General features: G+C 36.2%; 1 protein-coding gene across 2 annotated transcripts in view; it reads right to left on the reverse strand.

Moving 5' to 3' along the window:
* Positions 1-26,394, reverse strand: part of LOC114036300 (cytochrome P450 2J2-like) — a 58,557-nt gene that overhangs the window by 30,911 nt on the left and 1,252 nt on the right. The window contains exons 2-4 of one of the 2 annotated variants that reach the window (XM_027852750.1): positions 24,141-24,303; positions 7,354-7,425; positions 1,422-1,582 (exon numbers count right to left, since the gene is read on the reverse strand). In XM_027852750.1, coding sequence (XP_027708551.1) covers positions 1,422-1,582; positions 7,354-7,425; positions 24,141-24,303 — 396 coding nt within the window. Of the gene's footprint in view, positions 1-1,421; positions 1,583-7,353; positions 7,504-24,140; positions 24,304-26,394 lie in introns of both variants that reach the window. The other variant, XM_027852749.1, reaches the window with a different exon arrangement.

The raw sequence follows: 26,394 nt of genomic DNA on the forward strand, positions 1-26,394 counted from the left end.
TTTTTCCATAGCCAGACTCCTGAGCAGTTAAGTGAAATTTTGACGCAGTTACTCTTTTGCTTCAGGCTCACTCACTGACCAATTAGGAAGAAGAGTAGATGGAGTGCTGGAGTAAGACTCAGCAAGACCTGAGTTAGAATTTTTCCTCAGACATGTGTTAGCTGTGAGGCAAGTCATTAACCTCTCACAGCCTCATTTTCCTAATCCATAAAATGGGTGTAATAATGACTCAAAGGGTCATTGTGAGGGATCTAAATAAATCAGCCAATCAACCAATATCTATTAAACACTTCTAATGGGGCAGGCATTGCACTAAGTGACAGTCGCACAGGGGAAGGGGAAAAAAGGCCAGTCCCTGTCCTCAAGTAGCTCACATTGTAATGGGAGAGAACCAATGGAAGTAACTAAGTACATGAAAGATAAATGCAGAGTGGTTGAAAGGTAATCTCACGAGAGAAGTCACTAGCATCTAGAGGGACTGGGAAACCATCTTGCTGTAGATAATGAAATTAGAGCTGATTCTTGAAGGAACCCAAGAGGGGAAGGTGAAGAGGGAGAAAATTTCATGAATGAGGGACAGCCATTGCAAAGGTACTGAGGTGGGGGCTAATGTATATAAAGCTATTTACAAAGCATAACTGTAAGCACTTAAATTATTCATGCCTCTCTGATTGTGTCTCTTCTCTTTATCTGTCTCTCATTCTGTTTCTCTAGCTGTCTGTCTATACCTCTTGTTTCCATCTCTGAACCTCTTTCCCTTCCTCCCTCCCTCCATTCGGCCTTCACTCCCTCTTCCCCAGCTCTCTCTTTCTTTCTCCCACCTCTCCTACAGAGGTTAGGGTTAAATTAGTGGTTTCCCTCAAACTCTGCTCAAGATACAACTTCTTCATGAAGCCTTTCCTGATCTTGCTGGCTTTTAAGTCTGCCTCTACCCAATTTTTCCCCATTGTATTTATTTATTTATTTATTTAGTTAGTTAGTTAGTTACATATATACTTATTTGAGGGCATGTTGTTTCCTCCCACAAATGTAAACCACACAAAGTCAGGGGCTGTTTCATTTTTGTCATTGTATCCACATCTCCTAGCACAATACTTGGAACACAGTAGATGCTTAATAAATGTTTATAAATTAATAATCTTGGTACATATCTTAGAAAAAATTAAAATGTATAGAATTTTTTCTGATAATTTGTAGATCACAATGTTCTGGAGAAGCATTGGATCTCCCAGGCACATTTTTGCACGTCATTTTTTATAAAAACTTTACTTCTATCCTGTCCCCATTTCAATCTCTTTTACACAAGCTGATTCAGCTCCTGTCATCCTCTCAAAGTCATGCTTGTTTCTTTTCCCTGTGGAGGAAATACATGGTCCAATAGAGGCTGAGCCAGCTCTGCCCAGGAGGGGATGGTTTATTACCTGACTCTCCCACCTTCCTGAGAGGACGCTGACATCATCCAAACTCTTCAGCAGCTCCCGGAACTGAGAATCATGGTACTCAAAGCGATGTCCAAAAGTTATGGAACAGATGATATTGGAAACAGCATTTTTGATCTGAAAGTGGGGGTCAAAGGGCTGTCCTGTTGACCAGAAGAGAAAGGGAACAGGCTACTATTCATTTGACTTATGTTCTTTAGAGAAACCAATAGAGTTTTCTACTTTTTTCTCTTAAACTTTTTTTTCCCTCACCTTTCCCCCACCCCATACACCAGCACACATCTGCTTTATTTTTATTGTCCATATTCAGCTACTGCTTCAATAAATGTGAGAAGGAAAAAAAAAAGAAAAGAAAAGAACATGGACACTTTATATTGTTTCAGTCAAGACTTGGGATTTAATTGGCATATTTTGTTTCAGCATGGGCTACCTATGTGGCTTTGGGCAAGTTACTTTATCTGTCTTTGCCTCCATTTGTTCATCAGTAAAATGAGAGGGTTGGACTAGATGACCTCTGGGGGCCCTTCTAGCTTCTACTTAAGATTCTATATCTGATATAGTATGTGCAAAGATGTGCCCAATTGTGTAACGAGCATGGGCACACATGTATATGTGTCCATAGATGTATGTGTGCATATACCTATGCCCATGACTATATACTCCTATGGCCCATTTGCATGCATGTGAGTAGTAGAGGAGAAAATACATCTGGCAATACTGGAATGAAATGAAAAGATATAAGAAGGTGAATAAGGAAGGAAGGCAGTGTAAGGTAGTTCATAAGGCATTGGACCTGGGGCCAGAAAGACCCAGCCTACCTCATATATTTACTCAAATCCTACCTTAGACATTTATTAGCTGGGTGACATTAGTTCTAGTGCTTTCCCACTGTTAATTGTTTACAGTTTCTTATGTTTATATTGTGCTTGTACACAGATGTTTGCATGTGGTCTCCCCTCTCCTCCCTTAGACTAGGAGCTCCTTGAGGACAGGGACTCTCCTTTTCATTTCTTTGTACCCTCAGGATTTAGCCCATTGCCTGAATATTGTAGGCACTTGATAAATATATAGTGACTGACTGACCTTGGGCAAGTCACTTAGCTGCTCCACTCCTCAGTTTAGTCATCTGCAGAATGGGAGGGAGGGTTGGATTGCTGGGCTCCAAGATTTATTCTTACCCTAAATTTGTGATGATAAGAGGAAGCAACAGAAGAGGAGAAAGAGAATGTAGAATGAGGATCATAGGCGGAAGAGAAGGAAAAAGAAGAAGCATAGAAAGCAGAGGAATGATGGAAGAATGAATATCCATAATAACAATATCATGAAGAGAAAGATAACTTGGATAGACTTAAAACCTTGTTTCAATGCAATACCAACCATAATTCCAGAGTACCAATGATGACACCTGCTACCCACCTCCTCACAGACAGGTGATGGGCTTAGGCTATACAATGAGACATATCTTTCTGGGAATGGCCAATGGAAGAATTTATTTTGATTGACTGTGCATATTTGTCACTAGGGTTTTATTTTGTTTTGTTTTGTTTTCCAATGGGAAGAGGAAAAAGGAAATAAAATAAATGATTGATTGAAAAAATCATCAAAATTTTAAAAAATAAGGACAGCAATATGTATACATATGTGTATATATGCATATGTATGTATATATATGTACACCCATATGAGGGTGTTTATGTATTTATATATATATATGTACATATATAAAAATGGAAATAGATATAGATATAGATATTTCCCCCTAGGAAGTAGAAAGAGGAAAGCAAGGCAGAAAAGAAAAGAAGAATGAGAAGGAAGATACAGAGAAAACAAAATAGATGATTTAGTAAGTAGAAAAGAAGAAAAATGATTAGGAAGAAGAACGAGTCAAAGAAGGGTAGCAGGAGAAATAGAGGCAGATGTGTGTGTGGGGGGGTGTATAGGGAGTTCCTAGAATTGACAGCCAAGACAATGCTCCGTGTGTTGCATTTGAAAAGTTGAAGCATGTAGGGTCTATGTGTTGTTGGCAGAACATAATTATAATGGTAGAAAAGAGAATGAACCATCAAGGGTTCCCTTCTTTGCTTACTGCATCATTTCTTCCTGGAAAACTATGTCGGGTCTTTGAAAACATTCCCTGGAGGGGATTCTGGGAAGACGGCAGAGTAAGTCAGAAAAATTTCAGCTCTCCAAATTTCCTCACCAAAAAAGATAGCACATTGCCTCAGAGCAGCAGAAATGAACACACTGTAAAGCAGTTGTCCTCCTAAGACAATTTGAGAAGATCACAAGAGGGACTCAACCTTCACGGGTAGAGGTAAGGCCTGAGTGAAGTGCAAACACCTCCAAGATGACTCTGTAGAATCAACAAAAACAACCCCTGGGGGCAGCTGGATTGAGGGGCAGTCTCAGTCTTAGAAACTTTCATTTTGCAGACACTTGTGTGTATGGGGTGGTATGATGACTCTGTAGAAGATTAAAGGACCTTCCACTTTTGAGGGATGCCAGGCACAACTGTGTTGAATAAATGCATCCCAGGCGATGGCTGTAGAGAGAAGAAGCCAGCATATACCTGGCGAGTGTAGTAGCAAGGGGCACAGTGGCTGTGGGCACTTGCAAGAGAATAGAGTACATAGTTTCAGTTCTGGGGCAAAGAGGACAGTTGTAGTTTGTAGCTACTAGGGAACCACAGGGAGGAAGATCATTTGTGGGACAGTGTGGGTGTGGGACTCTAGCCCTGGCTTAGGAGAGGAGAGGAGAACCCAAGGTAGGGCCCCAAAATAGACCTCAGAAAATAACAGCAAGAGAGACCTGAGACTTTGGGCATCATTCCCCATACCTTGAGACTACAACTTGATTATATCAATAACTGCTAAAAACAAAATAAAATAATAAACAAACAGACAGACAAATAAATAAGTAAATGAGTGAGTGAGTGAGCAAAGGAGAAAGAACCCAACCATAGGTAGTAACTGTGGTCATAAAGAAGATCTGGGTTTGTATGCAGAAGAAGATAATGGAGTTAAAAAAAAGACAATCCTTTTTTAATAAGAAATGTCAAATGCTCCCCAGCACAAAAACAAAAAAAAAGAGAGCGAGTTCTTGGAAGAACTCAAAAAGAAGTTTAAAAATCAAGTAAGAAAGGTTGATTTAAAAAAAAGCAATCCAAAAAAAACAAGAAAATTATGAAAAGTCAACCAACTTAAAATAGAGAATCAAAAACTTAAGGAAGAAAATAATTCCTTGAAAACTAGAATTTGGTAAAAGGAAGCTAATGAAGTAAGACACCAAAAAATTATAAAACAAAATCAAAAGAATGAAAAAGTAGTAAAGAAAATGAAACATCCCATCAAAAAAACTGATCTAGAGAACAGATCAAGGAGAAATAATATCAGAATAGTTGGACTACTTGAAAAATATGATTAAAAATGAATCTTGATACAATAGTACAAGAAAATATCAAGGAAAACTGCCCTGAGGTTCTAAAACAAGAAAACAAAGCAGAAATAGAAAAAAAAAACATTCATACATCACCACCTGAGAGAGATCACAGGAATATCATAGACAAGTGTCAAAGCTCACAGGTTAAGAAGAAAATATTGGAGGTAAGCAAAAAGATAAATATCATGGGATTATAATAAGGATTACACAAGACCTAATAATTACTATATTGAAGAAACATAGATCTTGGAATACTATATTCCATAGAGCAAAAGACCTGGGGTTCTGACCAAGGCTAATTTACCCAGCAAAATTAAGTATTATCCTGAACAGAAAAATGGACATTTAAGAACCGAAAGACTTTCAGGTTTTTTATGACAAAAATCCCAGTAATTAAGGGAAAATTTGACATGTAATGTCCAGGAGAAATATAAGGCAGACATTAAAGACAAATGCAAGGGATTCAATAAGGTCAACTTGCTTACTTATATGTGAAAATATTATCAGCTCTCTTATGACTGTCATTTATATTTGCATAGTGTGAAAGAAAGATTTGGGCTGAGCTGAGTATGATGGGGTGATTATAAAAAATAAAATTGTGTAGGGAGAAATAAAAAGGAATAATTGAGGCATAAAAGGAAAATATTAATACAGAAGAAGCTAGTAAAGGAGGAGTGCAGGGACTGCTGAAAACTTGCTCTCATTGGGAATGGGTTAAAAAGAGAAAATATGTGTGTGTATATATGTATATGTATATATGTATGTATATGTGTGTATGTATAAGGGTATTAAAATCTTCTAAATTCAGAAAGAAATAGGAGGGTAAGGGATAGGGTGGGGGGAGAGGATAAGGGAGAGACTTTTAGAAAAGTGAGTAGGTTAAGGAATAGGAGGGCAAGATGGTGGGTAGAAGTAAAGCAGAGAAGTGAGAAGATATTGGATAAACAGGGTGAGAAGGATAGTGAGGAAAAATAGAAAGGAAGTAAATACACAAGTAATTGTAGCTTAGAATGTTAATGGAATAAATTTATCCATAAAATAGAAATAGATAACATATTGAAAAATTGAATTCAACAATATGTTGCTATCAGGAAACATTATAAAAATGAGAGACACACATAAAGATAAGATAAAGGGCAGTTGTAGAATTTATTATTTAAAAAAGGAAGGATAGTAATCATTGTCTTAGAAAAAGTTAAAGTATATTTAATCAAAAGTGAAAAATAGAGAAACTATATTGTGTCAGCAATATTATTCAATATAGTTTTAGATCATTTAAAATGCCAGATAGTATAAAATACCTGAGCTTATACCTGCCAAAACAAACACAGGAACTATATGAACATAAACATAACACACTTTTTTATACAAATAAATTCAATGGAAATAATTTAAATAATATTTATTATTCATGAGTAGGTAAAGCCAATATAATTTTTAAAATGACAATTTTACCCAACTACTTATTCAATGTCATCCCAATTGAATTGCTAAAAATTATTTTAGTGTTTAGAAAAAAAAATATAAAGTAAAGTTCATTTGGAAGAGCATTAGGTAAGGAACCTCAAAGAAACCAGGGGGGAAAAAATGTAAAGGAAGTAGTTTCAAAAGTATCAGACATTAAACTATATTACTTTAAATTTAATGTTTCTTGTATAAATAAAATCTATGTACCCATAAATAGAAGGAATGCAGAAAATTGGGGAAAAACTTTCATAGATAAGCTCTCATATAGGATGTGATTGGGTTGAAATTCTGCTGTGATATAGGAACTGATTAATAACCTGGATGATTTAGAAAAAGATGGAAAAACTTGGACCTATGAAGAAAGATGCTATCCACTGTGAGAGACACAAATGACAGGTGGAAAAAAGCACAATATGGTCTTACATATATGTGTATGAGTGTATATATGTATATATGTGTGTGTGTATATATATATATATACCTATATATATAGGTATCTAGGTATATGTGTATATGTATATATGTGTATGCATGTATGTATGTATATGTGTGTGTATATTCACACTTAATTGTGGTCTTCCTAAGAATGGGGTTGGGGGGAGAGGGAAAAATAAAGTAAAAAATACACAGCAGAGAATAAAAGAAAGGAAGGAAGCAATAAGGAAGCAAAGAGAAGATGGGCAACTTTAAAAACACTGTGTAATATTAATTATGTAGGTTTTCTTGAAATGGAAATTTATTGTTTTATATTGAATCCTCTCTTACGGTCTGCTGTGCACATGGTAATGTTTTTTTTTTTCCTTTTCTTATTTTGTGTTTAAGTTTAAAATAAAACTTAAAATGAAAACATTCCTTGAAGGGTGTGGGGGCATTTTGCCTGTCCCCAGTCTAGGGATGATCTCTCTTCCCCTGCTCCTTCCACCCACAGTTACATATTTTCTTTAATGATCATGTGGCTAAAAGGACAATCAAAAGCAATTGAAAATACCTCTGCCTGAACAATGCTCACCTTTTTCTTCCCTGATAGCGTCAGTGAGATACCTGGCCTCCTCCCGGATGCGATCTTCCAAGGTCTTCTTTCCTAAACCAAAGTTCCTCAATGTCATTAAGGCAAATCTTCTTTGCTCTTTCCACCCTTGGCCATTTGACATGATTAAGCCTAAATAATAACAATAACAACAACAACAACAATAACAATAATAACAACAACTTACATCAACATTTCAAAATATCTGTAATTTTACTGGTGTGATTATTCCCTCTACTAGCAATGGAATTCAATTGAACAAGCACTTGAAAAAAAAAAGCCAAAACATTTACTATGTGCCAATCACTGTGCTGGATATAGAAATAGAAAAATACAGTTCCTGCTCCCAAGGAACTTACACACTAATTGGGGAAATAACACTTGAAGTTCAACTGTAGGGTATATGGAAATATCTGGAAGTCCTAAAGACAAAGCAGAGAGAGATGTCAAGGCCCAGAGGTCTTCAGGGTCTATAAGTAGGGCATGTGCCTTGGGGTCTATAAGTATGAGCTTAATTTTATCAGAGATGACTGGCTGCTGGATGAGTTTCTGCTTTGAGAAGCCAGCTATGGACAAGAGGAGGAACCAAAGTTCTCATCTGGATGGTAAGATCCGCTTTGAGCAGCCTAAGCCATCTGATATGGTCCTTGCTGATTTCATCGGTGTCATGGTCCATGCAGGGCAGTGATACCTTGGCCTATGGGTGCTGGATATACCACAAGTAGACTGGTTATCTGTCCTTTACTTGATGTCATCTGGAACTGATAAAGCCACTCCCCCTTGCTGACAGTATAGTATTAAATAGTCATCCTTATTTTTCTCTACCCAAGAATGGAGGTGGTGGTGGTAGAAGAGGTACCTTGGGATACTTCTTTCCCAGGAAGTATCTTTTCTGTGAAGAACTTGGGGACCAAAGCATAGTTTTTGGAAGGTGATGAAAGATGGAATTGTTGAGAGATATGTTCCTTTTTAATGACAGGGGAGAGGTCAAACTGTTTCTGTATAACTACTTAGACCAACAGGAAAAATAAAGAGTGTAGTCCTTCCACAGAGGCTTCTAACTGAGTAAAGAAAAGGGGTCAGAGGGGAATAAGCATTCATTAAGCACCAACTGTGTGCTAGACACTATGCTAAGCATTTTATAAATATTATCTCATTTGATCTTCACAACAACCCTAGGAGTTAGGTGTTCCTTATTATCTCCATTTTACACTTAAGCCAAGTCTAACACAGGCCACACCAGCACAGCCAAGGCCACAGTAGCAGGTCTTGGTTGCCACTGAATCAGCAGCAGCAGTGGCAGTTTCCAGAGGTCTCAGCCCACAGATAGTAAGGAGATCAAACAACTGGTCAGAAGCTGATTACAGAAGTCTTTTTGCTAGCACTGAGGCAGGACTCCATTTCTTTGCCCATATTTGGATCTAGGTTATAGTCCTGGTGGCAGCAGAGTGAGGAGAAGGACTAGCATAGTCAAGCTTACAGCCACAGTGGAGAGGGTACCCTCCTCACAGTTCCAGGGCAGAAAAGAGAACTTCTTTGTCACTCATACAGGAGCACAGGCCAGGAGAGTAGTAAACACTTCTCCTTAGATCATCCAACTTTGGAAGAATTAAAAACTTAGAGATCCCTAGAGGTATTTCTGAAAACAGCTGCACAACACCCCTGAAGCTTGGGACTGTGTGCCCTCCACCTTAGAAAGAGAGCCCTACGTTAACAAAGATTTAAAAGTCAATTAACAGGCTGGGAAAATGAACAAACAACAAAAAAAACCCTTTGAATGTAGAAAATTACTATGGTGACAAGGAAGATCAAAACACACAACCAGAAGAAAACAACAAAGTCGAAGCTCTTATTCCAAAATCTCCAAGAAAAATATGAATTGGCTCAGGCCATGGAAGAGCGCCAAAAAGATTTTGAAAATCAAATGATAGAGGTAGAAGAAAAATTGGGAAAAGAAATGAGCGTGATGCAAGAAAATCATGATAAATTAGTCAACAGTTTGGTAAAGGAGACACCAAAAAAAATGTTGAAGAAAATAACACCTTAAAAAACAGACTAGGCCAAATGATAATAGAGGTCCAAAAATTCAAAGAGGAGAAGAATGCCAAAAAGCAGAACTGGACAAATGCAAAAGGAGGTCCAAAAGCTCACTGAAGAAAATAATTCCTTAAAAAGTAGAATGGAGTAAATGGAATCTAATGACTTTATGAGAAATCAAGTAACAGTAAAACAAAGCCAAAGGAATGAAAAAATAGAAGACAATGTGAAATAGCTCAGAAAAACAACTGACCTTGAAAATAGGTCCAGGAGAGATAATTTAAAAATTATTGATCTACCTAAAAACCATGATAAAATAAAGTGTGTAGTCATCATCTTTCAAGAAATTATTAAGGGAAACTGCCTTGATATTCTAGAATCATAAGATAAAATAGAAATTGAAAGAATTCACCAATAACCTCCTGAAAGAGATCCCCAAATGAAAACTGCCAGGAATATCATAGCAAAATTCCAGACTTCTCAGGTCAAGCAGAAAATACTGCAAGCAGCCAGAAACAATTAAAGTATGGTGGAGTCACAATCAGGATAATACAAGATTTAGCAGTTTCTACATTAAAGGATCAGAGGTCTTGGAATATGATATTTCAGAGGGCAAAGGAGCTAGGATTACAACCAAATATCACCTACCCAACAAAACTGAATATAATCCTTCAGGGGAAAAATGGATATTCAATGAGATAGAGATGAAACATTCTTGATTAAAAGAACAGAGCTGAATAGAAAATTTGAATTTCAAATACAAGACTCGGGGAGGTGGAGCCAAGATGGTGGAGTAAAAGCAGTGACTTGCTTGAATTCTCCCCCAAACTCCTCCAAATACCTATGAAAATGGCTCCAAACAAATTATAAAGCAGCAGAACTCACAAAAAGACAGAGTGAAACAAATTTCCAGCCAAAGACAGCTTGGATGGTTGATCAGAAAGGTATATCGTGTGGGGCAGAGAGAGGAGCTCAATTCAGCGTGGGCGCACAGACCTCAGCAAACCTGGAGTAGGACTCAGAGGGCTGAATCACTGGCAGCTGTGACAGTTTCCAGACTTCTCAAACTACGAATGCCAAAGACAACTTAGAAGGTCAGTGGGAAATGTCTGTGACTTCGGTGAGAGAGAAGCTAGGTCTCAGCCCCAAGTCCCGAGCACAAACTGTGGCTGCCTCCTGAGCTTTTGGCTCACAGACTGAGGGGAAATCAAGTGGCTGATCAGGGGGGATTGCAGGGATCTCTTTGCCTGTGCTGGGGCAGGAATCTCTTGATTTGCCCATGCTTGGATCTGGGTCACAGTTCTAGGTGGTGTGGTGGAGTTTGTAGTGGCTGTGGAGAGGAAATCTTCCTCACAGTTGCAAGACAGAAAAGAGAATTCATAGACCAGAGCACAGTCCAGGAAAGGAGTTAACACCTTGCCCTTGATCATAGCACCTTGGAAGAACTGAAAATTTACAGGTCCCTAGAAATATCTCTGAAAACAGCTGCACAAAACCCCTGAAGCTTGGGACAGTACATTCTCCAAACTGGAAACAGACTTCTACCTTAACAAAGAGTTTATAACTCAAGTAATTGGCTGAGATCATGAGCAAGCAGTGCAAAAAGAGTCACACTATATTATTTTACTTTGGTGACAAGGAAGATCAAAATACACAACCAGAAGACAACAAAGTCAAAGCTCCTACATCCAAAACCTCCAAGAAAAATATGAATTGTTCCCAGGCCATGGAACAGCTCAAAATTGATTTTGAGAAGCAAGTAAGAGAAGTAGGCAAAAAATTGAGAGTGATGCTAAAGGAGACCCAAAAAAATACTGAAGAAAATAACACCTTAAAAAATAGCCTAACCCAAATGGCAAAAGAGGTCCAAAAAGCCAACGAGGAGAAGAATGCTCTAAAAAGCAATATTAGCCAAATCTAAAAGGAAGTGCAAAAGCTTACTGAAGAAAATACTTCCTTAAAAATTAGAATGGAGAAATTGGAAGATAGGGACAATTTGAGAAATCAAGGCACTGTAACACTAATCCAAAAGAATGAAAAAATAGAAGAGACTGTGAAATATCTCGTTGGAAAAACAACTGGCCTGGAAAATAGATCCAGGAGAGAGAACTTAAAAATTATTGGACTATCTGAAAGCCATCATCAAAAAAAGAGCCTAGACATCATCTTTCCAGAAATTATCAAGGAAAACTGCCCTGATATTTTAGAACCAGAGGGCAAAATAGAAATTGAAAGAATCCACCAATCACCTCCTGAAAGAGATCACCAAAGGAAAACTCCTAGGAATATTGTAGCCAAATTCCAGAATCTCCAGGTCAAGGAGAAAATATTGCAAGCAGCCAGAAGGAAACAATTCAAGTCTTGTGGAAACACAATCAGGATAACACAAGATTTAGCAACTTCTACATTAACGGTCCAGAGGGCATGGAGTATGATATTCCAGAGGGCAAAGGAGATAGGATTACAACCTAGAATCACCTACCCAGCAAAACTGAGTATAATCCTTCAGGGTAAAAAAATGGTCATTCAATGAAATAGAGGACTTTCAAGCATTCCTATGGAAAAGACTGGAGCTGAATAGAAAATTTGACCTTCAAATACAAGACTCAAGTGAAACATGGAAGAGGTAAACAGGAAAGAGAAATCATAAGAGACTTATTAAGGTTGAACTGTTTACATTCCTTCAGGGAAAGATGATATTTGTAACTCATGAGTCAATTGTCAGTATTAGGGCAGTGGGAGGGGAAAAATTATATGTATGTATAGATAGATAGATAGAGGGCACAGGGTGAGTGGAAGATGAAGGGGTGATATCTGGAAAATAAAATTAAGGGGTGAGAAAAGATTACACTGGGAGAAGGAGAAAGGGAGAAGTAGAGGGAGGTAAAATATCTCACATGAAACAGACAATAAAAGGCTTTTACAGTGGAGGGGAAATGGGGGAAGGTGAGAGGGAATGAGTGAATCTTACTCTCATAGGATTTGACTTAAGGAGGGAATAACATACACACTCAATTGGGTGTGGAAATCTATCTTACCCTACAAGAAAATAAGGGGGGAAGAGGACAAGAGAGCAAGGGGTCGATAGAGGGGAGGGCAGATTGGAGGAGGGGATAATCAAAAGCAAACACTTCTGAGGAGGGACAGGGTCAAATAAGAGAATAATAAATAGGGGGTAGGATAGGTTGAAGGGAAATATACTTAGTTTTTCACAACAGGACTACTATGAAACTGTTTAGCATGACTACACAACTGTAATCTGTATCGAGATGCTTGCCTTTTCAATGAGGGTGGGTGGGGAGGGAAAAAGGGATAAAATTTGTAACCCAAAGTTTTAAAAACACATGTTAAAAATAAAAAAAAAGAAAAGAGAAAAAAATACAAGACTCAAGAGGTGCATAAAAAGGTAAATGGGAAAGGGAAGCCATAAGGGACTTAATAAAGTTAAACTGTTTACATTCCTACATGGGAAGAGTTGTAACTCATAAGACCTTTCTCATTGTTAGGGGATTTAGAAGGAGTATATATAGACAGAGGGCAATGGTGTGAGTTGAATATGAAGGGATGATAGCTAAAAAATAAAAATTAAGGAATGAAAGAGGAATATACTTGGAGAAAGGGAGAGGTAGAATGGGGTAAATTACCTCACAAAAAAGAGGCAATGAAAAGCTTTTACATTGCAGGGGTTGATAGGAGAGGTGAGGGAGATCAAGTGAAACCTAACTCTCATCAAAATTGACTCAAGGAATGAATAACATACACACTTAATTAGGTATAGAAATCTATCTTACCCTACAGAAAAGCAGGAGGGAAAGGGCATAAGAGAAAAAGGGGTGGGATGATAAAAGGGAGGGCAGATTGGGGGAGGAGGTGGTCAGAACCAAAATACTTTTGAGGAGGAACAAGGTGAAAAGAGAGTAAGAATAGAAAAAAACAGTGGCAGGGAAATGGAATGGAGGGAAATACGATTAACAGTAGTAAATGGAAAAAAAATTGAAGCTAATTTCTCTGATAAAGCCCTCATTTCTCAAACATATAGAGAACTGAGTCAAGTTTACAAAAATAAAAGCCATTCCCTAATTTGCAAATGATTAAAAGATATTTTAGATGAATTAACCAAAGCTATCTATAGTCTTATGGAAATTATTATGATGAAAAATACTATCCAACCCAAGGGAAAGAGATGATGGTGTCTGAATATAGATTCAAGCATCACTTTTTTTTACTTTTTTTCTTGAGGTTTGTGTGTGTGTGTGTGTGTGTACATGTGTATCTATGTTTTCTTCCACATCATGACTATTATGGATGTGTTTCTCATGACTACACATGTATAACCTATATGAAATTACTTAGCTTCTCAATAGGGGAAGGGGGTGAGGAAGGGAAAGAATTTGAAATTGAAAGTTTTAAAAATAAATGTTAAAAATATTTTTACATGTAACTGGAGAAAATGAAATGCTAAATAACAACAAAAATAAATAAATAAAAAGAGAAAAAGAGTGAAATATGTTTTTAAAAATGGTGGTACCCTTAACAGAACAAAAAAGGAAAGAAGCAGTTGAAATGTGTCTGGGCCAAGAAAATCATGGGAACTCACAGTGGTTGGAGATTTCATATTACACATTCTGATAGACAGGTTCACCCCAGTATTCTGAAATAAGTCATAAGTTATTGTTAAGGTAAAAAGAAAGAGGAGCTAGTAGAAAGTCAGAAGAATTGCATTGAGGGTGTCATGTGGAAGAGTGGAAGGCAAAACCAGGATAAATCAGAGAAAGATTTAAGGAGAAATTAAGTTGGAGGAAATGACCAACTTCTGACCAATTAAAATTATTCTAGAGTGTCATGGACTTATTTGAAAGGTGGTGGGATCCCCATCTTTGGAGGTCTTCAAGCAGAGTCTGGATGACCATTTGTTGGGAATGTTGAGAGGTGATTCCAATTCAGGTCTAGGCAGTCTTGGGCAGTTGCTGAGGTCACTTATGCTTCTCAGATACCATAATTATCTCAAATGTCAAGGTATCCACCCTGAGCCATTCATTCATTCATTCAACAAGCATTTATTAGGCATTGAAGATGGTCAAAGCCTTTCATTAAGTGGTGATAGAGTACAATAAGTGTTAGACTGCCTGAGCTCTATTGGAAATTAAATTCCCATCTTGTTGGGAAGGTAAGCTAGAAACTCCTCCATGAATGTGTAAATGTCAGTAAAAAATGTTATTATTATATGTTGGGCACTGAGCTAAGCACTGGTATGGATCATTATCACAAATTAATAATGCAAACTTTCTAGACATAAGACACAGAAGAATTTTTTTGTTGACAAGGGAAAGCTTCATGGAGAAGCTAAGTGTGTGAATTGGTACCTGAAAGGTTTTAGGAGGCTAAGAGGGGGAAAGGAGAATATTCCACATGAAGGGCATAGCATGGAGTAAAGGTATGATTCATAAACTAGAGTTTTGGTCTTGGAGTTAAGAAGACCTGGGCTTAACTTATGACTCTGATATTTATGAACTCTCAGCTTCAGTGACCTCATCTGTAAAATGGGTGTGGGGAGTTGGACTGGGTGTCCTCTAAGTTTCCTTCCAGCTCTTAATCTGTGAATCTATGACTGGGCTGGGGTGGGGGAGGTGCATTTTAGAAATAGTACCTAGGCAGGTTTGGTTAATGGGTGGGGGACACAAACATTATATGTCACAGATGAAAATGGAAAAATTGACTGAAGGACAATCAGTGAAGTGGTAAAGAACCTCAGAATGTCCAAACTGGATAGATCCAGTTTGATAGCACCTAACTTCTATTGGTCTCTACTATGCCTAGCCAATCCATCTACTCTGCCCTTAATGACTCCCTATCAAAGACTAAATTTAAAGTGACTTTTTCAGGCCTTTGTCTTCTCTGCTCCACTACCAAGTGAAACTTAGGGCAGATGTCTACGCTCCTACTTCTAGAAGAAGTTGTTCTCCCATGGGTTTCAGTTCCATGCCTTCATTCCTTAAGTCTTAGCAACATCAATTCTACTCCTCCTCTCTGAATAATAGAGTAAGTATCTCTAATCCATGCTTACTCCTTCATCTTTGTTCCCAACAATTCCCCCCACCCTTCCTCATTCATCTCCCACCACCTGCCCCTCCAAGTCTTTGGCCTATAAAAAGTAAAAGAAACCCAAGAAAATTATGAAAAGAAAGTTAACCAATTGGGAAAAAAGATACAAAATTTTAAGGAAGAAAATAAATAATTGAAAACTAGATTTGGGTAAGTGGAATCTAATGACATTATAAGACACCAATAAATAATAAAACTCAAAAAAATAGAATTGAATTTGGAACATCTCATTAAAAAAAAAAACAACTGATCTGGAGAACAGATTGAGGAGAGAGAATATAAGAATTGATGGTCTACTGCAAAAGAGTTACTTAAACTTTTGAAAAAGTAACAAAATCAGATAACTATGCAGATCAGATTTACACTTTTACTTCTCCCTGTATCTGGGCCCTGCAGTCTTTTCTGCCAGATTTGTGTCTTCTCGACTACAGTGGGTAGCAAACAGCAGGTACCAGCCAATGTCCCCCCATCATCCCTTAGATACAGTCTGTGCTTGGTGCCAGCTAACCTCCTCTTTGGGACCCCCTCAAAGCAGGGACAGCTCTACCCACCTTGCCAGCAGGAAGCAGTTTCAGAAGCCAAGACCTTCACCCCTTACCCCAAAAGAATTTGGGTCCATTTGTTTGATGGGGGAATGATGGGTTGGGATCCGAATCCCTAAAAGTAAAAGACCATGTCTTTGGGATCCGGACCCCAAAAAGGAAAAGCCCTGGGCTTTCCCACATGGTTTTATCTCTAGAATTTGCCTGAGGCTATAATCCTATCAACTAGCCTTTCCTTATTACCTACACCCAATCTCCCAATTCTCTGTTTCTCTTAACCTAGCTTGGTCCTCCATTGTCTTCCTTTCCTATGGCCCCCTGCCACTTCCCACCCTTAATCCTATTGATTCCATTCTCCCTTGGTCACTTGGTCCAGGTCCCTGGCATTCACCCCATACTACTGAGACACCTCTAGATCCCTCCCACAGTCTCTGTATATAAGGTCCATTTGGCCTCCGTTAAGATGCTCAGATTCTTAAGATCTGACCTGCTTGCACTAGTGATACAAATGCATAAACTCCTTAAGACTCTGGTCAATATGGGAGATGTTCTAATAAACCTTGTCTTTGGGAGAAAAAAAAAGAATTGATGGTCTACCTGAAAGCTATGATTGAAAAAAAGAAACTGGATACAATGTTAGAAAAAATTATTAAGGAATATTGCTCTAAAGTTCTTGAACAAGAAGGTAAAGTAGAAATAGAAAATAATCCACTGATTACCAACTGGAAGAGATTCCAAGAAGAAAACTTATAGAAATGTCATAGCCTAGTTTCAAAATTCCCAGTTTACGAGAAAATTTTGCTAGCAACAAGGGAAAAACACAAATACTGAAGAAAAATTGTCAGGATTTCAGAAGAACTAGCAACTTCTACACTAAAAGACCATAGTCTTGGAACATTATATTTCAAAGAGCAAGGGAAATGCAATTGCATCTAAGAATCACTTATCCAGCAAAGCTGAGAATAATCCTGAATGAAAAAAAAAAGGACATTTGATGAACTGAAATACTTTCAGGTATTTAGAACAAAAAGACCAGAACTCAATGGAAAATCCAACATAAAAGATCCAGAAAAATATAAGGATATCATTAAAGAATAATTATCAGGTTTAGATTAAGATCAAACTGTTTACTTACAACACATGAAAATGTTATTAATATTAGTACTTTTTTCGTTTTTATGATTAGCAATAGTATTCTTAAAAAATATTATCATCAATAAGGTAGTTTGAAAGAAAGGTTGGAGATGAATTGTGTATGTTGAGGTGATTTTAAAAAAAAACAAAATTAGTTAGGAAAATGGTAAAAGGAGAAAGTATCTCATACAAATGGGGCATGAAAGGAAAAACTAATACAAAGCAACCAGGTGGAGGAGTGGAGGGCTGGTTATGTAACTTTACTCTCATCTGGTTTGAAGAGAAAGCAACACATACATCTGAAGAGATTTAGAAATCTTATGAAATTCTAGAGAAGTGAGAAACTTGGGGAATAGGGTAAGGGAGAGACTTTTAGGAGGGTATATAAATTAAGATTAGGAGAGTTGGGTGAATAAATAAAGGAGGAACTTTTAGAGGATGGATAATATAAGGAATAGGAGGGTAAAGGGAGAAGTTCAGATAAGAGTGATTGGGTGTAAAGAAATGTTGAAAAGGAAAATAGTAAAAATAAGATGGAGGGAAATTCACAGAAAGTAATTATAACTTTGGATGTTAATGGGATGAGCTCACTTATTAAATGGAAATGGATAGCAGAATGGATTCAAATCAGAATTCTATAATCTGTTGTTTACAGAAAACACTTAAAAATTAGAGATACATGCCGAGTTCAAATGGATGTTTGGAGCAGAATTTATTATACTTCAGCTGATGTAAAAAAGGTAGGGGTAACAATAAGGATCTCAGACAAAGTTATGGCTAAAAGCTACCATAGACAATGAAGCGGTACCAATACTGAACCTATATGCACCAAATACCATAGCAGCTAAATTTTTAAAATAAAAGTTAAGTTACAGGCAGAGATTGATAGTATTAGTGTAATAGTAGGGGTCTTTAATCTTCCCTTTTCAAAACTAGATAAATTGAATGAAAAAAATTAGTAAGAAAGAAGTTAAGGGAGTAAATAGAATTTTAGATAAACTATACATGATAGATACCTGGATAGAATTAAATGGAAATAGAAAGGAATACACCTTTTTCTCAGCCTGGTACCTTTACAAAGATTGTCCAAACACTACTACATAAAATTTTTATAGTCAAAAGCAGAAAAGCAGAAATATTAAAAGTATCTTTTCAGAACATAATGCAGTAAAATTATATTTAATAAAGGACCAAGGAAACATAGATTAAAAACACATTGGAAATTAAACAACCTAATCTTAAAGGATGAGTGGGTTAAAGAACAAATCATAGGAATAATTAATAATTTTATTTAAGAGAACTACAGTAATGAGACAACATATCAAAATAAATGTGATACAGCAAAAGCAGTGATTAGAGGAAAATTTATATCTCTAACTGCCTACATCAATAAAATAGAGAAAGAGAAAACTAATGAATTGGATATGCAATTAAAAAAACTAAAAAAGAACAAATTTAAAATCCCCAATTAAACACTAAATTGGAAATCCTAAAAATTAAAGGTTAGATTAATAAATTTGAGAATAAAAAAGAACAGTGAATTACATATCACTCCCCATACCAAGATAAGGCTAAAATGAATAAATGACCTAGACATAAAGAGAGATTTTACAAGAAAATTAGAAGAACTTGGAACATATTTATCAGGCTTAGGGATAGGCAAACAATTTATGAATGAACAAAACATAGAAAGCAAAGTTAGGTAAAAATGGAAAATTGGAAAAAAATATCAGTTGTTCATGGGTAGACCCGGCTAATGCAATAAAAATGATTTTTTAAATTTACTTATTCAGTTCCATACCAATCAAACTATGAAAAATATTTTATAGAGCTAGAAAAAATAATAACACTATTCATCAGAAGAACAAAATCTCAAGAAAATAAAGGGAATTAATGAAAAGAAATGCAGGGGAAGGTGGCCTATCTGTGTCGGATCTAAAACTATATTATAAAGCAGCAATCATCAAAACTATTTGGTACTGGCTAAGAAATAGAGTGGTGGATCAGTGGAATCAGTTAAGCACACAAGACACAGTAGTCAGTGACTATAGTAGTCTACTGTTTGAAAAAAAAAGACTCCATCTTCTATGATAAAAACTCATCATTTGATAGAAACTGCTGGGAAAACTGGAAAATGGTATGGCAGAAACTAGGCATAGGCCAACCTCATACATTGTAGACCATGATAAGGTCAAAATTGATGCATGATTTAGACATAAGGAATGATACCATAAGCAAATTAGGAGAACAAGGAATAGTTTACCTGTGAGGAAGGAAAGAATTTATGACCAAACAATAGATAACATTATGAAATGCAAAATAGATAATTTTGATTACACTAAATTAAAAAAGTTTTGCAGAAACAAAACCCATGCAACCAAAATCAGAAGAAAAGCCAATGTTTCTAATAAAGACCTCATTTCTAAAATACATAGAAGACTTTGTCAAATGTACAAGAAAACATGCCCATCACCCAAATGATAAATAGTCAAAGTATATAAGCAGGCAGTTTGCAGAGGAAGAAATTATATCTTTTAATCATATGAAAAAATGCTCTAAATCACTTTTTAGTGATTAGGGAAATGCATACTAAAACAACTCTGAGGTATCACCTCATGCCTATCAGATTGGCTAATATGACAGAAAAGGAAAATAAATGTTGGAGAAGATGTGGGAAAATTGACACACTGTGGATTTGGATGTAGGATGTGGAAAATCGGAACACTAGTATATTGTTGGTGGAGTTGTGAACTGATCCAATCATTCTAGAGAACAATTTGGAACTATGCCCAAAGGGCTATAAAACTGTGAAATCCTTTGATCCAATGACACCACTACTAGGTCTATATCCCAAAGAGATCATAAAAAGGGAAAAGGCCCCACATGTACAAAAATATTTATAAAAGCTCTTTTTGTGATGGCAAGAATTTGAAATTGTGGGGATGCCCATCAGTTGGGGAATGACTGTGGTGAATTATTGTAATGGAATGCTATTGTACTATAAGAAATGATGAGCAGGTGGATTTAAAAAAAAAACCTGGAAAGACTGAAATGAACTGATGCTGAGTAAAGTGAACAGAACCAGGAGAACATCGTATACAGCAACAGCAACATTGTGCAATGATCCACTATGATAGACTTAGCTCTTCTCAGCAATACGATGATCCAAGACAATTTCAAAAGAATCATGCTGCAAAATGCTAACCACATCCAGAGAAAGAAATGTGGAGTCTGAATATGGATTGAAACATATTGTTATTTTTTGTCTTTTTTCTTCTTTGTGGTTTCTCCTTTATGTTCAGATTCTTCTTTCAGAACATGACTAATATGGAAATTTGTTTAACATGATTGTATATATATAACTTATACCAATTGCTTAGTGTCTTCAGGAGGGGAGGGAAGGAAAGGAGGAAGTGCAAAAAAATTTGAAACTCAACATCTTACAAAAATAAATGTTGAAAACTATCTTTACATGCAATTGGAAAAAATACTATTAAGTATAAAACAATGATTTTTTTAAAAAAATAATATCAATTAGTAAATAAAACAAGGAGTTTGTTTTATGAAAAAAATAAATAAAATAGATAAAAATTTGTTAATATGATTGTGAGAGAAGACCAAATCATTAGCATTAAAAATTAAATGGGTGAATATACCACTAAAGAAAATGGAATTAAAAACATTATAAGGAAAACTATTAACATAATTGATTACACCAATAAAAAATGTTTTAAAAAATAGTATGATTATATTAATAGATGCAGAAAAAGCTTTTGAAAAAGCACAACACATATTTCTATTAAAATACTCAAACTTATTGATGATAAATGGATTTTCCTTAAATTGATAAAAAATGCATTTATCTAAAACCATCAGCAAGCATTATTTGTAATTGGGATAAACTAGCAGCCTTTCTGGTAAGATCAGGTGTGAAATGAGGATGCCTACTGTCACCAGCATTATTTGATATTGTATTGAAATACTAGCAGTAGCAATAAGAGAAGAAAAGGAAATTGAAGAAATCAGAAAAGGGAATGAGGTAATAACACTATCTCTTTTTGCAGAGGATATCATGATGTATTTGGAAAATCCCAAAGAGTCAACTAAAACATTAGGTGAAAAAATTAATGATTTTGGCAAAGTAGCAAGATATAAAGTAACTACACATAAATCATCAGCATTCCTATATATCACAAACAAGTGATTTTCTACAAGAAGAGATAGTAAAAAATATCCTATTTAAAATGACTCTAGACAGCATAAAATACCTAGGAGTCTACCTACCAAAAATAACCATTAATTTTCTTTTAAAAATGATTTTAAAAATCCTTTTATACAAATAAATTCAGATTTAAGTAACTATTGATATTTTAGTTGTTCAACAGTATACTGGGCCAATATAATAAAAATGAAAATATTAACAGAAATATTTTATACATTAAACACCATCTCAATCAAATTATCACAAAATATTTTACTGAATAAGAGATAATAAAATTCATTTAAAAAAACAAAAAAATCAAGAATATCCAAGGAAATGATGAAAAATGTGTAAAGTAAGGAGGTTCAGCAGTCCCAGACTTTAAATTGTATTATAAGGCAGTAATTACTTACACTGTCTTGTATTGGTTAAGCAATAGATTAGTGGAACAGAGTAGACATACACTTTATAGCACCATACAAACATAATAACCTTGTATTTGACAAGTGAAAAGACTAAAGATTTTGGGATAAGATTTCATTATTTGATAAAAAAAAAATTGTTGGGAAAACTGGAAATCAGTATGGCAGAAACTGGTCACAGACCAATATCTCACACCATGTTCCAAGACAAGACAAAATTGATACATGCTAGATATAATGAGAGATTTTACAAGGAAATTAGAAGGCCATGAAACATATTTCTTATCAGACTTATGGATAGGTGAACATTCATGAATAAACAAAATATAGAGAGCAAAGGTAAGTGAAAATTAATAATTTCAATTATATTAAATTAAAAAAAGTTTAGTACAAGTAAAACAATTGTAGCCAAGATTAGGAGGAAAGTAGAAAGTTAGGGGGGGATTTATAGACAGTTTATCAAATAAAGATCTCATATCTAAAATATAGAAAGAACTTTATCAAATCTAAAAGGATATAAGTCATTCCCCAACTGATGAACAGTCAAAGAATGTGAACAGGCAGTTTTCCAATGAAGAAATCAAAGCAAGTTATAGTCATATAAAAAAAATGCTCTGGAAGAACAATTTTGAGATATTATTTTATACCTACCATATTGGCTAAAGTGATTGAAGAGGAGAGTGACAGGTATTAGAGAGGATGTGGAAAAATTGGAAAACTAATTCATTGTTGGTGGAATTGTGAACTGGTCCAACTATTTTGGAGAGCCATCTGGAATTATATTCATAGTGTTACAAATACCTAAAGCTTTTGACCTGGCAATACCACTAGTAGGTCTACTACCAAAGATGATTAGAGAAAAGGAAAAAGAACTGATGTGTTCTAAAATCTTTACAGCAAATCTCTTTGTGTTGGCAAAGAAATGGAGATCACCAGGATGCCCATCAATTGACTGAACAAGTTTTGGTATATGTTTGTGATGGAATACTATTGTTATATAAGAAATGATGAGCTCAGTGATGTTAGAAAAAAACATGAAAAGACTTGGATGAAATATTGAAGAGTAAAATGAACAGAAACCCAGAGAACATTGTGTACTATAAAAGCAATATTGTTTAAACAAGACTTTGAATGAATAATTTATTTTGTCTATTATAAATACCCAAATTAACCAGTCAGGACATGTGAAGAAAAACACTCTCAATATCTAGAGAAAGAAATCATAAATAGAAGTATGCATAGAATAATTATTTATATATATGTATATATGTGTGTATATATATTTGTGTATACATATATATGTGTGTATATATATATGTGTATATATACATACACACACACACACATACCTATTTGTGTCTAATGGTAGCCATCTCTAGGGAAGGGAGTGAAGGGAAGAGGAAAAAAAAAGGAAAATACATTTACATCAAAATTTTGTTGTATATTTGAAAGGAATATTAAGTTGTGCTTAGCAGATTTTCAGTTTTATATGTAGTCATCATTTTGTTGTAATGTGTTAAAGAAATGCTTACTTTATTCCATAAGTTAAAAATAAAACTTTTTTTAAAAAATTAAAGAAAAACAAAACAAAACAAAACAGAAAGACTTTGACCTGGGACTTTGATTTTATTGAATTCCTCCAGATGCAGGTGGCTCTGCTGGCACCTGCACCATCGTGTGGGTCAAAGGGCCCAAAGGCAGAATCATAAACCCTTAGGGCTTCAGAGTTGGAAGGGATCTCAGAGGTCATCCAGTTTAACTTGTACCCAGTAAACAACACCAACAAAATATACTGAAAAGTTTTTCTTGAAGATCTTCAATGAGGGAAAATCTACCACCTCGGAAGGAAAATCATTGGACAGCTCTGAATGTTAGGCAGTTTTTCCCAGTATCAAGCCATATTGTAGCCCCCTGCAACTCTTAACCTTTGCTGCTGGTTCTGGGATGAAGAAGAAAAAATTAATATCTTCTCTACTAACAGGCTTTCAAACACTTGAAGACAGTCATCATGCCTCTCTTTACCCCCCAACTGAGTCTTCTTGTCCTTAAGTTAAATATTCCAAGCTCCTTCAGTGGATTCTCCTGTGGGATGGATTTGAACCCCTTCACCATCCTCATTGCCCTCCCCATCAATCCTATTATTCTTCACCCCACTCTCTGACATGAAGGAAAGGAACGCCAAAGGCCTATTTTTTTTTTCTATCACGTATCTTCTAGCCACAAGACTTCTATAATTCGTTGGAATCCTGCAGGAATGATGAAAGAAAGGAGTCAAAGATACCTTTTAAATAATCTTGGAGATAAAAAAATAGCACCATTCAAAGAACTCACCAAGTGATTTAAAGATATGGGAGATGATAGGAGCGTGGGGGCGATCAATAAACACGTAGTCTTGGTTGACCAGGACCTCCTTGATCAGTGGCAATCCAGTTACCATTATAAAGGTAAGATTTCTCACATGCATGCAGAAAACATTTCCGTATTTCTTGGTAAACTGAAAAAGATTTAGTTTGAGTTGTGAATTTTTATTGTCTTTCAGGCAATTTTTTGTCTATACTGTTATCAGATAATATTCTAGCAATGTGAAACATCAATTCCAATGGAGCCCACTCAATTCAATCTGATCCAATTCCACTGAATTCAGTTCAGCTCATCCCAACAGACTCTGAATCATCCAACTATATCCCCAGCCCTGTGCTAGGAGCTAGAGAGAGAGTCCAAAACACCAAACAGTTTATTTGTTTGAAGAACTAACATTGGAAGGAAATGATCTGTGCATATATAAGTAAATACAGAATGAAATTCTAAGTGATTTCAGGGGACACTAGCACCTGGGAGGGATCTAGAAGGTTTCCTGCAGGAGATGCCCCCCTGAAGCTGAGCTTTGATGAAAATTGGGAGTTCTAAAAGATTGAAGGAAAAAGGGCTCTGAAGTGGCTGCTACATTCAAGACAGCATGTTGAGCTAGGAATACATGACAAAGAACAACTCAGAGTTTAATACATAGAAAAGACTTCAAGATCAACACTTAAACTATTAGCAAGTTCATTGGAGTGAGTAGAACATAAGCTCCCAGAGGGCAGGGGCAGTTTTTTTTAATCTTCAGCACCTAGAATAGTACCTGGCACACAGCAGGTACTTATGAAATGCTTGTTAATTGATTGATTGATTGATTGGGTCTTTCCCCCACTGACACCCATCAAAACCCTTTCAAAACTCTATAGGTTGTCCTTGAGAGAGACTAGAGGAAAAATCAATCAATGCTGTTGCCAACATGGTCATAATCTTCTCTGAACTTAGTAAGGCCTGTCTTCATGTCACAGACACTTTGAGAGTCTGTCACCACTATGTAGTCATTGCAGCTGGTAGGATCCAAGAATGCTGGTCTTCTGCTTCAAGGACCTCAGAAAGTGAAGGACTTCAAGTTGATAGCATATGCTGACCATTTTCAGGAGTCAAGGATATTTAGACTTCAAAAAGGAAAAAAAAGTGAGGTGATGGGCAGGATGTCATAAGGGCTAATGACTGGGTTCAGATGCTACCTTTGATCCCTATCAGGAACCAGTCACTGAACCTTTTCCAAAATTTAGTTTCCGTATATGGAGTAGCTATATCAAAAGAATGTGCTAAGGACCTATTAGGATAATGTATGCAAAGTTCTCTACAAAAATACAGGGGCTAAATCAATCTCATCTGAGAGGCAGCATAGGATATTGCTTAGAGACCCAGCATCAGCATCAGCATCATAAAGAACTGGGTTCTAGTCCCACCCCTGACCCATGCCAGTTGTGATTTCCCAAAGCACTTAACTTTTGAATGTTCCAGGCAGGAGGTCTCCAGTGGATTACTGTTGCATCTGTGTTTGGCCCTGGGCTCTCTAACATTTTATCAATGACTCAAATAAAAGCACATGTGGGGTGCTCATCTGATTTGCAGTCAACACTAACATGGGAAGGGTAGCTGGGTGATGAAGTCAAACAAAAAAATATTCAATGGGCTTTGGTTGGGCTGAATATGATAAGGTGAAATTCAAATGGGATAAATGTAAAGTCCCGTACTAAAATACATAAATCACTTTCACAAGTACACTTGCTGTGAAAAAAAGATCTGTCTCTCGGCAACTTGGTTTTCTTTTACTTAAATTTCAATAATTGAATTTCATTATGATCAGTTTCCTTTATAACACTATTTTAAACCGTGATTCTGAGGGAGGGTCCATTGGTTTCACCAGACTGACTACCAGAGGGGTGCAGGACACAAAAAGGTGAAGCAGTCTTTATATAGGGGTTGAGTAGACTGCACCCAATATGAGCCAACAGGGTAATATGTCAGGTTAAAAAAAAATCATTGTTAGCGTTTGGTGAACTTCATTGAAAGGAACATTACTGGGATGCTGGCAGCATAATATTGATACCGAGGACTGGCCAATAAGGCAAATTAATGGCAGAGACCTGGCATGGCTTGTCCAAAGCCTTAAGATCAGAGTCATGGACCACAGGTACTTAACCTCTCCTCTGTGTGTGTGTGTGTGTGTCTGTGAAAGAGAGAGAGAGGGAAAGAGAGAGAGAGAGAGAGAGAGAGAGAG

The sequence above is a fragment of the Vombatus ursinus genome, unplaced genomic scaffold, assembly GCF_900497805.2.
Source record: "Vombatus ursinus unplaced genomic scaffold, bare-nosed wombat genome assembly UNPS02009824.1, whole genome shotgun sequence".
Classification (NCBI taxonomy): Eukaryota; Metazoa; Chordata; class Mammalia; order Diprotodontia; family Vombatidae; genus Vombatus; species Vombatus ursinus.